Source organism: Aythya marila (assembly GCF_965140915.1).
Source record: "Aythya marila genome assembly, chromosome: 2".
Classification (NCBI taxonomy): Eukaryota; Metazoa; Chordata; class Aves; order Anseriformes; family Anatidae; genus Aythya; species Aythya marila.
Window position 1 is genome coordinate 322,583 of NC_139043.1, and position 13,191 is coordinate 335,773.

The 13,191-nt window shown below is 54.1% G+C and overlaps 1 protein-coding gene across 3 annotated transcripts in view; it reads right to left on the minus strand.

Moving 5' to 3' along the window:
• Window positions 1-13,191, minus strand: part of AGAP3 (ArfGAP with GTPase domain, ankyrin repeat and PH domain 3) — a 131,002-nt gene that overhangs the window by 35,944 nt on the left and 81,867 nt on the right. For all 3 annotated transcript variants that reach the window (XM_082753944.1, XM_082753943.1, XM_082753942.1), the window contains 2 exons: window positions 12,150-12,254; window positions 6,795-6,963 (listed from right to left, as the gene is read on the minus strand). In XM_082753944.1, coding sequence (XP_082610070.1) covers window positions 6,795-6,963; window positions 12,150-12,254 — 274 coding nt within the window. The remainder of the gene's footprint in view (window positions 1-6,794; window positions 6,964-12,149; window positions 12,255-13,191) is intronic.

Here is a 13,191-nt window from a genome sequence, read left to right on the forward strand (position 1 = left end):
GGAAAAAGGAGGAGGAGGTCTCTCGCAGCCTGCCCCAAGGTACTCGACAAGACAAATCACGTGGCTGCTCTTCAGAGAGAAGAGCACCAAGTGGCAGCAGCCCCTTCCAGCTCTCCCCCCACACATAAGACTTGTGCCCTGCACTGAGCAGGCTTGGCACAGCTCAGCTTCCTGCTGGCCCTCCCCGAGGCACAGGCGTGATCCCTGCTCTCCCACGCTGGCAGCAAACTGGGAGGCTCCCGGGGAGCCCGGCACACAGCCACCGCCGTGCAGGACCAGGCAGAGCTGTCCCATCCACCCTCCTCCCCAACACCCTGCTCTGGCTCACGCACGCTTTCTTTGGTCTCATCTCCAAGCCACCTAGCCCAGAACATCTCACTGGGGACTGCTGCATGAGCTCAGCATTTCTGGCTGAGGTGGAGCATCCGCACTGCTTCTGCCTGCGAGATCAGGCAGCCTTTTGCTGTCAGCCTTCACATAGCTGCTCACAATGACCTCAGCAATCTGCTGATTTTTCCCTGCACTTCAACTGCTAATTTGGAAGCAGGTTCTCCAGTGTCCAGCTGATTGGCATCCTTTTACACCACCCAGCTCCAATAAGGTGCCAAGGAATAGGCTCACGTGCTCTGGTGCCCATGTGAAGTGTGTACATAAGCCTGTGCACCAGCATTGCACGTACCACATTTCCAGGCATGCATTTTCCCTCTGAGTTGACTGGGTTTGGAGTAAGTCCCTGCAAACCTCTGCAAATCAACAGCTCAGGGCTGCAGCTGTGCTGGGACCAGCCTCTCATGATGATTGACGTTGTCTCTATATTTTTCTTGTGCTACCATCTGTCCTTCCCCACTAAAAAATACTTTTTCATCTAGTCTAAACAAGAGCTGCCTTCATTCTTCAAGCCAGAAACACGTAGTGAGTAAGATACAGATAGGGTAAAAATGCAGAAAGGGTGAGCTTGCTGAACTGCAGAGAAGATTCATCTGGGGATCCCTGGGGAATAGTGGGAGAAGCAACGTTCCCCTGTGAAGAGGAACAGGAGTTTAAATCCTTGGAGCATAGCCAGCACTACTTCACCCGACCGAGGGTGTACAGTACCGAGCAGTAATTGCCAAGAACCCTTTCTCAACTTTCTCCAAAGACCAGCACCCACTGGTGCCTTTTCTTTGAGACTTCGGGAGTCTCCACAGCTCTCACCACTTGGGAAGAACTTCTATGAGCAGTTCAAAGAAAGTCTTTTTAGGACACATCCGACCCAGAAACCCAGACGCTGGGATGTTCTGACTAACCTAGGTGCTTCTGGCGGTCTCATTTCTATTTGTAGAAAATGAGATAAGTAGGTGGATTCTTCAAAGTCTCTGTGAGGCTTTGACACGAACAGGATAAATATATGTGCCTTTTTTCATGCAGCTTGGTTTGCAGCATGAGCAGGACGACTGCTGCCACTGCTTCTCCTGGCACCCAGTGCTGTAGCACCAGGTGTGGGGAACGAGAGCACCTCAATGCCTCTTTGGTGCTCGGGGTGCCCATCGCCAGCTGCCAAACAGCACTGGGAAAGAGGTAAAACGAGCAGGAGATGGAGTCACCAGGAAGAGGGAGAGGCAGGAAGGAATGGCTGGGAGCTGGAAAAGCTCACAGAGGAGGGCAGCACAGGCAGAAGAGGGGGTCAGGAAAAAAAGAGCAATATCCACTGGCTTTGTAACAGATGCCTCGTCCCTACATCCCATGCCCTACCTGTTCAGGACACAGCCGAGCATCTGGCTGGCAAACACTGACACCCACCTTCTGCCAGGGTCACAGCACTCAGCTGACCCAGACCCACGCTGGATCAAGTGGCATCAATCCACTGCTGAGGCATGTTAAGCCCACAAAATCTGTTTTTCAGAAAAAAAAAAAAAAGGAAAAAAAAACAAAGAGAGAAAGAAAATATCTTGAAAAGATCTTTTAATATGAAGTTCAGACACGGAAAGCTGGACAATGTAGAGGAGGAGTTTTGGCATGGGCCACGCGATGCACATTGCCATGCACTTAAGGACGTGCCTTGTTCCACAGGACCTGTTCCTGCCCCATGATGAGCAGAGCCAGCACGGCAAAGCAGCGCCTGTTCCCGCGTCCCCTCCCCGGAGCAGCCTGCCTGCTGGGCAGGGGGACAGCAGGGGGGCAGCAGCTCCCCCCCAGCTGGGCTGGGGCTGCGCAGGATCAGCTCGGCCCATGGCACGGACACAGAGCAGGGGCAGAGGCAGAGCTGCACAGAGCAGCGTGGATGGGGCCATGGCAAGGCTCGTGCTGAACCCCATCTAACAGCATGGGCAGTCTCTTGCTTCAGGTGCGTTTGGAAGGGTGCCGAGTGCTGCCTGCCAGAGGGACACCAGCACCGGCCACCTTCACACAGACCCTCAGGCCTCACCAGGAGCCAGCCGGGCTCTCCTCCCGTCTCACACCCGCAGGTCTCCCCCCGGTGCCAGTGCTCCCCGCTCCGTTTTGACTCGCCACCTCCAGACGTGCAACACGCTGTTTTCCAACCCAGATCATCCTGCCCCAGCAATAAGGAATGCTTAACTGTAAAGTGAGAGGATTCACTAATACTGAAACATCTGACTTTTCACTCCAAGTCCAAAAAGAAATTGCCACAAAGGGTAAAAGCAGTAACGCAGTCGGCATCACCCAGCAAGATCGCTTTGTGCCTGAGCCCCTGTCCAGCTCCACACAACCCCTCCCTGCACCAGGCAGCTAACTGATCCGGATCCTGTCGCCAACACAGAAGCTGACAACAGCCTCATCTCCCCTCTGGTGTGCTTCTCCACGTAACCTTAGGCTGTCCATGGTGTCATTCTAGCAGGGTCTGACTACGCTCCCATTTTGTGCCTGTGCAACCCTAACATCATATTGAGGAGCTGGTCCCTTTGCTACTCCAAGCACTTACTGGACTGTTTTTGTATTAAGAGTAACATTTTACAAATCACAAGAAACATTTACTCTCTCTATCTGCTTATCACTGATACCGTTAGCATATTCTTAGCCTTCATGCACATCAGCCACAATATATTCTCATCTCGGTGACGAGATGTTTGGCTCAGAGACATGCATGAAGGGAAGCTCTCCCCCTCTTCCTCCCTCCCTCCCACTCTCTCTCTCCCTCTCCCTGTGCACTTGCAGCTTTTGAGGAACCCAGTGCCATGTGCCCCTTCTTCCTCACGTGTCTCCTAGGATAAGGCCACTGGGCTTCCTGGAGGAGGGAGGATGGTGCAGGACACTTGATCAGGTGAGCCTTGTGATGGTGACTACTGGAAGGTGGAGCATGTACATCCAGCACCCTCCCATCCCGAGCACAGGAGGGGTGGCTCTAAGGCACAAATGATTTTGTCCCTGTCCCCAGCACATCTGTGCCACTGAAGGGATTCCTTCACAGTGGGACTCGGGACCTGCTGGGTGCACAGCAGTGCGCACAGGTTGGTCGCTCCCCCTTGCCCGGCACAGAGCCTGCCTGTGCCAGCCCTCCCCAGGGCACAGCCCCACCATGGCAAGCCCCAGACAGGTCCCTGGGGACACGCACACCACCAGGCACCAAATGCTGGTCCTGAGGCCCAGTGGCACGACGGAGCTCTTGCCCACACGTCGGCTCTCCCTCCCAGGGCTGTGCCAAGCTGCACGCTGGAAGGTCCCAACCTGCGCTGCACTCCGGGTGCTCTCCAGGAGGCTCCTTGCCACAGCCAGAACCACGCCAGAGGCACCCAACAGCTCGGCAGCTGGCTTGGGCAAACCCTGATTTCAAAGGATCAGGCAGGTTGGTGTGGTCTGCAACAAGGCTCCAAAGAAAACCGACAGGACAGGAAGGTGGCAGAAAGGTGCCGCTGAAACAACTGGACGTAGGGGAGAGGCTTCAGGGAGGCAGATCCAAAATGTTCTCGGAGTCTGGGCGCTGGGCTTCCCCTCTTTGGCCCTGGTGCTTGTTAGACTCATGCCACACACTGTGCTGCCTGCACTGCCTGCATCAGGCACAGAGAGCAACCCGCAGGGGTCCCACGGCAGCCATCCACACTGCAGGACTGCCTGACGTGGAGGGGCTCGCCTGCTCAACCTTACATGTACCACTGCTGGTTACCTGCTCTTAGCTAGCTCGGAACCTATTAACAGGTCCTATGCTGGATCTCAGCTACTCTCCTGCCTCTCATTTGTCTCTTTACCAATAAAATTTCATACAGGAATTAAGGTTAAGAGGACATTCTAGTTGGAAATTGAAGGGGAAAAAAGCACAGAAAAGCAGAGGCCGTTCTGCCAGGACAGCCCAGGAGTCCTCAGAGTTCTCAGTAACCAACTTCCAAAACTTTGATCAAATCCACCAATATTCCAGGCACTGGCGGAAAACTGGAAATGTTGAGATGCTCCAGCTGACCAAAACATGTATTAGAAGAGAAATGTTCAGCAGACCCCAGTAACAGTCCTGCTCCTGGTCCCACAGGCAGCAAAGGGGCACAGTCCCTGCCAGTTTGAGGCAGGGCAGGTTCTTTACTGATCCCAAATCCAGCACCCTGCATCACACAAGGCTATGAGCGAGTCACCTCAAAGATTTCTATCATGTCAGAGCACTTACCATGGTGACTGAACTGTGAGCTGCAGTAAGTCTTGGAGGCATGAGGCACGAGAGCAAGTTGAAAAATATTCTCAGAAAACATCTTACCACTTGTGTACCAGGAGAAAAAAAAATAACAGAAAAGCCTTTCTGACCAATGCAGACAACCACCCAAAGCCAAGGCACAAAAAAACTGATTAAGGTTGCTGTCTTAATGTGCTCATGCATGTGTTCTGTGCATGTGTTCTGGGTGGCACGGTAGTGATGCTCTGCTCAGGGGCCCAGGGAAAAGGCGGTGACCAGGGCTTCTCAAATTCATGGCTTTTACATGAGGGAAGATCACAGGGAAGACCATTGTACCTATCCAGTGTGATTCCCCTGCACGCATGCATGCAGCTACACATGCGAGTTGGATTAAAGCATAACTTGTAGAAAGATAACTAATCTCATTTTAGAGGCTTCAAGCAGTGCTAAGTCCACCAGCTCCCCAGATAAACCACTCCCATGTTTAATTACCCTCCCTGTAAGGGAACTACATCTCCTCTCAAGTTTAAATTGCTCTAACATCAGCCTCCAGACACTGCATCTCCTCAAACTTTATCAACTAGGCCGAAAGGCCCCGCACAGAGCTTTCTTCTAGGCATTGGTTTTCCAAGCAGCAGGATCAGTAATCAAGTCACATCTCGATCTGCTCTTGTGAGCCCAACAGGGCTGAGATGACTGCTGAAAGCGGGACACAGGGTGACACGGACATTGGGTTTGACATCACCAGAAGCTTCTCTGTGTTCTGTCTTTGATTCTTCCTGCAGTTCTGATAACCTTCTGTAAGTACGAGCATCAGACAAAGCACCCTAGGAATGCGTCTGAGAAGTGCTACGTGCAATTGTTACTGAACTCATGCATGCTGAGGGTGTACGGAGGTGGCGGTGAAGAAATGACAATGAATAGTGGAGAGAAGTGGCAGAAAACAGGCAGAATTTTCAGCTGCATGTCCTTGGTCAAAAAATAGAGTAATTGCAGTCATTCACTGGCAGTTTATGTGATCTGCAGACCAAGCCCAGCTCTACAGAACCAGCAGTATGGGTTCAGAGAGGTTCACAGCTGGCACCACGTGAAGGCAGCAACACCAGCACGTGCCTCTGCCTGTGCTGAGCGTGATGCTGCGGACCCCAGCCAGCTGCTGGTGCTCCCTGCAGCTGCACCCGAGTCCACAAGGCCCAGCCCTGGAGCTGGGAGCACCATGTCCACCAGGCCCCAGGGCTGGGAGCACCGTGCCAAGGCCCAGCCGCAGGACACAACCAGGGTGCGGAGCATTGAGCAGAAACCAGGATGGGGTGACCCAACTCCTCTCTCCGTGGCACAGTGCACAGCACCAGATTATCACGGATTTCCATTATCAGCAGCGTTATCAGCACCTCCCCGTTATCCTGCAGAGTGGAGAGATCCTCATGTTCTGCCCTATTAGACCACTGCCAGCAGTGCTCTGGGAAGAAGAATGCATGAGGAAACCTTCTGTCCTGGGCCAGGGTACCCCAAGGACAAAGCAGAGACTTGTCGATGCCCTGGAAGTTCAGGAAGGACATCTCTAAGTTTGATACCTCCCTGGGGCAGGGTGTGATACCTCCTGGGGCAGGAGGGGCAGAGGCAGTGTGGCACAAGCTCCAGGAGAAAGATGGAGCCCCCAGCCTGCCCCTTCCCTCTCCCCACGCTTGGAGGCAGCTGTGCCTCTTAAGTGTGCATGGAAAAACAGAACTCACAAACTTTCCTTTTTTCTGTCTTTCCACTTCACATGGGAAGACAGAACTCACAAAACACCCCCCTCACATCACTACGTCCCCAGGGAAAAGCGAGAAGGAAAAGGGGACCACAAGAGGAAGAGAGCAGAACTTTGCAGGGATCAGGAGACATCCCTGGCAGGGGTTTCTGTGGTTTTAGGGAACACCAGCTCCCTCCACGCGCAGCAGCTCATGAGACTGGCTGCCTCCTCTCAGGGAGCTCGTGCAGGTAGTTAGAGCCCTGTTACTCCCTCCTGTCCCGTACACTTCCCAGCGCAGCCCCAGCGGGCAGCCTACCTGAGCTCTGCACAGCAACGCCAACACCCCTCCAAGGCACTCAGAGAGCGGTGACAGCAAGAATCTCCACGACTGCTTTTGCTGCTGGCTCAGCCCAGCCAGGCGCTGCCAGTGGCGCGGGCTGGCCCCAGCTCTGCACCCACACCAGCTCTTACCTGTGCCTCCCGTGAGCTGCGTGCTGCTCCGCTCCTTTGCCAGCCCGTTGGCCTTGGGGCTCGCGCTGGGCGCTGCCGCCGTCGTTGCCCTGGGCAGCCGCTTGCCCGGTACCTTCACGGTGGTTCTCAGCAGATCGATTTCCTTCCCATGGACGTTCTGCATGTAGTCCTGCAGCAGAGAGGCGGAAAGATTCGAGATCAGCCCTGCCCTGGCCAGTTGCTCTCAGCTCCCCTCTCACTCACTCAATCAAAGCCAAAACCCGGCTCCAACTATCGACGTGGCTCCTGGTTAACAGCCAGCAACCAACCTGGAGGTGCCGGGAGCTCAGCATGTGCTGCTTTCCTTGCACTGCACTGAAGCACCAAGCCAGGTGGGGCAGAAGCAGCAGACCCTGTGACTCTGCCAGCGTCCGCAGCGAGATGTCTTCTGACAAAACGGAGGCAAAGCCTGGGCACCGATCTGCCTCCTTCCCATGATGAGCTAGGGAGCTGGGACTGGCCCCAGGGAAGCACCAGCCATCGCCTCCAGCACCCAGACCCCGTCAGCTCTCACCGAACGAGGCTGGGACGTTGCCAGGGGCACTCAGAGGCCATGACAGGGCCATTTGTGAAAACCTGGCCGGGGATCAGACTAGATGGTGCAGAAGAGCGCATCGGTGGCAGGCAGTTCTTCCTTCTTGTCATTCGCTGTCTTTTTAATCACAACACTCAGAAGTAGCTGCTAACAATGTACCACACCAGTGCAGGTAATGCGATAACCAGAAATTCCCTCTCAGGTCCCAGCTACTGAAATTCAAGCCCAGAAAAAACAGCTCAGCACAACTCTCTCATCCATTCACCTACATGGCTCTAAGCTACCCCAGAGTTGGTGCTTTCACCTTTCCTGCTGGAAGGCTACTGCAGAGCCAAGAACTCCATGTGCAGACTGTGAATGTTGTTCTGCCTCCTAGAAGTACCTCACCTTTTAATCAAAACCAGCCTGCAGACCTGTGGCCAGTCCTGAGCGCCGTGTCCTGCCCCATTTCCACCCCTTCCCCTGCCCCGCAGCATGCTGCAGCCCTCCCCTAGCACCCCCCATGTGCCTGGACAGGAAAGACCAGAGCACTGTGACCTCTGCAGAGCCCCGAGGCCCTGCCTGGCTCTCTGGGAGCAGCAGCCCAGCCCCGTGGGCTCTGCAGGGAGCTCCCTGGGCTCACCCCAGCGTGGGGTCTGGGTTCCCTGGCTCCCTGCTCCAGGGGCTCGCACTGCGATGGGGAGATGAGAGGCAGCAACCGTGTGGGGTGAGGCCGCAGCTGCCGCAGAGAGCATTGGGCTTGCTCCAGTTCACAAGGAGGTCACCAAGAGGATTAAATTGGAGCTGGTGCCTGTGTAAATTGTCTGCTTCCAAACTGGAGATAAAGGCATGAAGAAGATCGGTTAAGAGCAGCCGTTCCCCCAGTCCTGGACTCCAAGAAGCGGGTAAAGAGGGCTGTGCAGGCAATGCTGCGGTTCAGGTGGCTGTCTGCATGGGTTACCACTGCTCAGCAGCACCTCAGGGTCTTGTTCTGAACTCTTCTCTTTCTGCTGACCCCTGTGAAGGCACCCAGCTCTCAGTGCACGTCCAAGAGACGTGGCAGCACTGCAGCACACCCTCCTGTGCTTCCCACTGCTGGGTGACTTGACCTTAAAAGACAGTCAAGACACGCATGTGCCCTTTGGTGCCCCAGGCAGTTCCTAGAAAACCATCCCAGGCAAACGCTTCTCCAAGCTGCTCCTGGCTGGGTGGGAGCCCGGTGTCACCCCTGGGCAGGGAATCTCGGAGGGGCTGGAGGATTTTCCCTAACTCAGCACAATTGCTGCGCTAGCCGGCTGCCTGCCGGAGAGAGCGGTCACCAGCGCACTGCTTTTATTACATGCTATAAAACAGCAATTTCTTCCCAAGCCTCCTCGCTAATTACCCAGCCAGTTCTCTCATTTCATTTTATTACTGGAATTAACAACGAGTTCAAAGCGTGGAAAGCTATTAAGATGTGTGATTAAGCCACATTCAATTAGTTTCTACAAACAATTTAATTGATGTTGCAGATAGAATTAACAGAAGGTGATTGTGTGAATGGCTCCACTGGCTGCAAAATGGGAGATGCTTTCTCTCCAGCTCTGTGCAGCACAGCACAGCCTGGCCAGTGAAGCTGGGCTGAACCACATACGCCTTCCTCACGAGCAGAAGCACTTACTCTCCAAGGCTTTGGGGAAGTGATACGAAACTGCACCAGTCTTCTCATAAAACTTGTTCTTTCCCTGTCGCTTAACACACGCGCGGAAAGGTAAGAGAAATAGAGATGCAATGAGGAAATCTGTTCTGAATCCAGCCAACGGGCCCCCAGCCACTTCTACTTTCAGGCAGAGCTGCTGCCCACAGCTCCAGCTGCAGACGTCCTGCTTGCAAAGTCTGTAAAGCTGCCGCCTGCTCCAGAAAGGAGGCAGCACCAGGGAGCGGGGACGCACAGCTCCCGAGGACCCAAGCACAGGTCTGAGCCTCCAGCCGAGGCTGACACGCTCCCATTGCCAAGTCACAGAGCACTTGGTCAGGGCTGGACACAGCTCCCTAAGCACTCCCCATTGACCCGTCCCTGCACACCCACGGCCTCAGCCTGAGTCCCAGTCAGCACATGTCAAAGTGGGACGGGAGGTGCCGAGATACAGATCCTGAAGCAAGGACAGTGATAAACACTCAAAAGCAGATGAATAGCCCTGTCAGGAAGCTTTTGGGTGGTGAAATTAGAAGTATGACCCAGCCAGAGCTGCAATTTTCACCCAGTGGGGCACAGACACATGTGGAGCAGACATCCCCACTGAAATAAAAAATAAAAGGTTGCTAACCCCTGTGGTACTTCCTCCCATCCCACGTGGGGCAGGGGCAGGACAGAAACAAGACGGAAGAGGAGAGATGCCTAGGCAGGGATTGCCCTGAATCCTGCCAAGGAAAAGCCACTGGGAACACAAATGCAGCACAGAAATGCTCTGGGGCTTGAACATCCTGAGAGGGGCTGGGAAAGACCCTCTTCCGACCCTCTTCCCCTTGTGCTCAGCCATCCCCTCACGGACCCCTTTGCTGCCCGCTGAATTTTGCTGCCTCCAGGCATGTAGGAGTACATGCTGACTCTGAGCAAGGACAGGAAAAAAGGGGCATGACAGGGCTCAGGGACCTTCAGGACGCCGTGTGCCTCCTCCACTGAGGATCCCATATACCTGTTCTTGCCTTAGCAGCCGCCTGCTGGACCAACAGCTGCTGCCACAAGTGGGAGTGCCAAAGCAGCACACGCCCTTCCTTGGGAGCAGAGGTTTTGCTACTGCCCCAGGCTGTTCAACCTTAACGTGCTCTGCTTGTGACATCTTGTCAAAGGGCATGGAAACCTGCTTCATGCCACTGGAGACAGAAAAGCACCGCAGCATCTCTTAACTCACACTAGAAAACGGGACATCTTCCGAAGCACCTCTTCCTCCAGGCTGCCTTCCTGCATCTGAGCCCTCCAAGCCGGTCGTACACTGGACACCCAGAGGGAAAGCGAGGCAAGGCAGGGCAAGGCAGGGCAGCCTGTGCTCAGCAGAGCCCCACGCTGCTCACCAAAGCTTGAGCTTGTCCGCATCCCACAAAAACCACAACACAGCTGTGGGTGCCATCCATCTTCTCCCCGGTTCTCAGGGAGGCGATGCCAAGGAGGGAGCACACAGATCTCCTGTCCTCGCAGGAGTCAGAGCTGGGCAGCAAGCAGCTCTGCTTTCTGTGGCCCACAAGTAACTTGTCCCTGATACAGGGAAACATACAGGGCATTACTTACTTTGGTGCAAGGTGCAGAGCTTTTGGTGAAATCGAGGGGCGGAGAGGCCCATCTTGTACCTTTCTTAGCAATGGGTTGTGGATCACCAGTTGCACCAGGGAGAAGTAAAACAGATTTTTGCTTGGGGCAACACCGTAATGAAATGAAACACTGAAGAAGCAAACTAAGGAAAGCAAGTGACATCAAACCAGATCACCCTCTGGGGAACAAACGGTGTAAAGAGCAGACAAACCTAGTGTGCAGCGGCATCAGCTGAGTGCAGTTAAACAACATCCCAGAAATCACTCTGCCTCCACAGATGATTTAAACCATGGCCCTGTGATGTCAGAAACCTGATAAACCATACCCGTGTGTGAGCACGCACAGAGAGCAGACAGCAGCAGTCATTCCCTCCCAGTTTGGGTCTATAAAGACCAAAAAATGGGGTTGCAAAGTTAGGGAACTGCAGAACCACACCATATGGTAAAAGGAACAAAGACTAAAAGGAAACAAGCAAACAAACAAAACCCAAACAACTGTTTTTACAGCTTTCCTGAATTAAGGAAAGGACATGCAATGACTGCTTTTTCCAGCATGAGGCTATTAGGGTCAGAAGGCTCCGTGTCACAAGCCCACGAACCAGAGAGGCAGGAGGAAGCCTGTGAGGCTCAGGGCACCCAAACACGTACATGTCTGAGGAGATTGGGGGACACACAAGGAACCGCGGGCACTGAACAGCACAGGAGCTGCAGCTCCCAGCTCTCTGCCCCACTCAGCCACCCGGGGAGCGAGCCCTGCCCCGCACCCCCCGCGCCCCCCGGCCGCCCCGCTGCAGCGCGTCCTCTGCAGAGGGTGCTGTGGTCTCGGTGTCACAGGTGTGTCTGTCCGCGGCTCACTGTCTCAGCAGCAAACTGTGCTCAAGAGGGAATGGGGAAGAAGTCATTAGCCCCACAGTGGGGAGGCGACAGAGATGGATGGGGAGGCAGCTGTGTGCCTGAGCCAAGCAGTGAAGAGGATCAGAGATGCATCGAGTGACAGCTCAGCTCGGCAGGCTCTGCACAGGCACCTCATCTCCATTACCCAATACCTAGCAGCCAGGAAAATTATTCCACACCCAAATGGCACCATCAGATGTGGCTGCAAGGAGTTGTCTGCCTGTTCCTCACCCCGGATGCAGGGAGGCAGCAGCCTCTGCTTTAATGGACTGAGCAGGGGAAACACAGAAAAGCAAGATGCATTCACTGAGCATAATTCTGTGCAGAGCATGTTCCTATCAGCTTTTCCCACCCAGCCTGGCACAGCAGAGACAGCCTTCAGGAAAGGGAAGGGTTTTTTCTCCAGACTGATAAAAAACAACTCTGCTGTATAAGCCTGCCCTACTGAGGGCTCATGTTGAACCTCCTGCTCAGGGTCAGCAGCTTTCATCGGCTGCCAAACCCTTTCCAAGCAACTCTGCAACTGTGGCATCTGCGAGAGGACCTGCAGCAGCAGCCACAGCACGAAGGAGATCCTGCTCTGTCCCACCCTGCTCCTCAAGCAACTCCCCTGCCGTACTTACGTGCAGGCTGGGGTGGTAGGTGAGGACTCCGTTGTCACACAATGTCACATACTTCTTCTTCCACTCCTTGTTGAGTGACTTGCCACTGCGTTTCAGGAGAATGCCCTAAAAGAAAAGCAGCAAGAGTCTTAGACCTTGTTTCATCTGGGTATTTCCCACTCAGCTTCAGAGTCACCCCTTGTAGGAGACTGATCTTTGAAAAGACACAAAGATCGAGACTCAAGAAACATCCAGGTTGGTCTCCCAACAGCATTTTCCCTGGGACTCATAGGAAAAGGGCTACAGCCATCCCCTCACCAACCCCAGCATGTATCCCCAGACAGCCCTGCCGTTCTGAGATGAGGGTCTCCACGTGCCAGTCCTGAATCCCAGGTCCTCAGAGGGATCTATCACACACCCTCGTGTCCCAAACCACTCTCTCTGGGCACCTCTTCAGATGCTGAAGAGCAGTGACAAAACAAGGCAGGAGCTAACCTCACCACCAGCTGATAATCCTTGATCTGTTACCACAGTGCTCCCAGGCCACCTCCCATCGTAAAAAGCACAGACTGGTGGATGGACAATGAAAGAATAATTTAGGACAGGCAAGGGAACAACACTCCAGTACATGGGTCTCACAAGGGATAAATATTCCCTTGCCTGCTTGGGTTGCTCTTCCTTAGAGGTGTCAAACAAATGGAGCTAGGGGCACACTTCAGAGGCAGAGCAGGTCCTGGGCAGCTGAGGTGTCTGTTCACCCCACTTCCCCATTAGGAGGTTACACGAGACCAATCCTGAGGTCTCACGTATGACAAAAGCTCCCTCTTCCTACCAGCCCAACCCAGAATGAATACCCGTGGATCTGAACCATCACTCAAAGTTGCAACCTCTTAACCTTTCCCCAGGGAAGTGGTCATGGCACCGAGCCTGCCAGAGTTCAAGAAGTGTTTGGACAATGCTCTCAGATATGACCCGCTTTTTGATTTTTTAATTATTTTTTTTTAGGGTGGTCCTTTGGGGACCCAAGACTTGGACTCAATGACCCTTGTAGATCCCTTCCAAC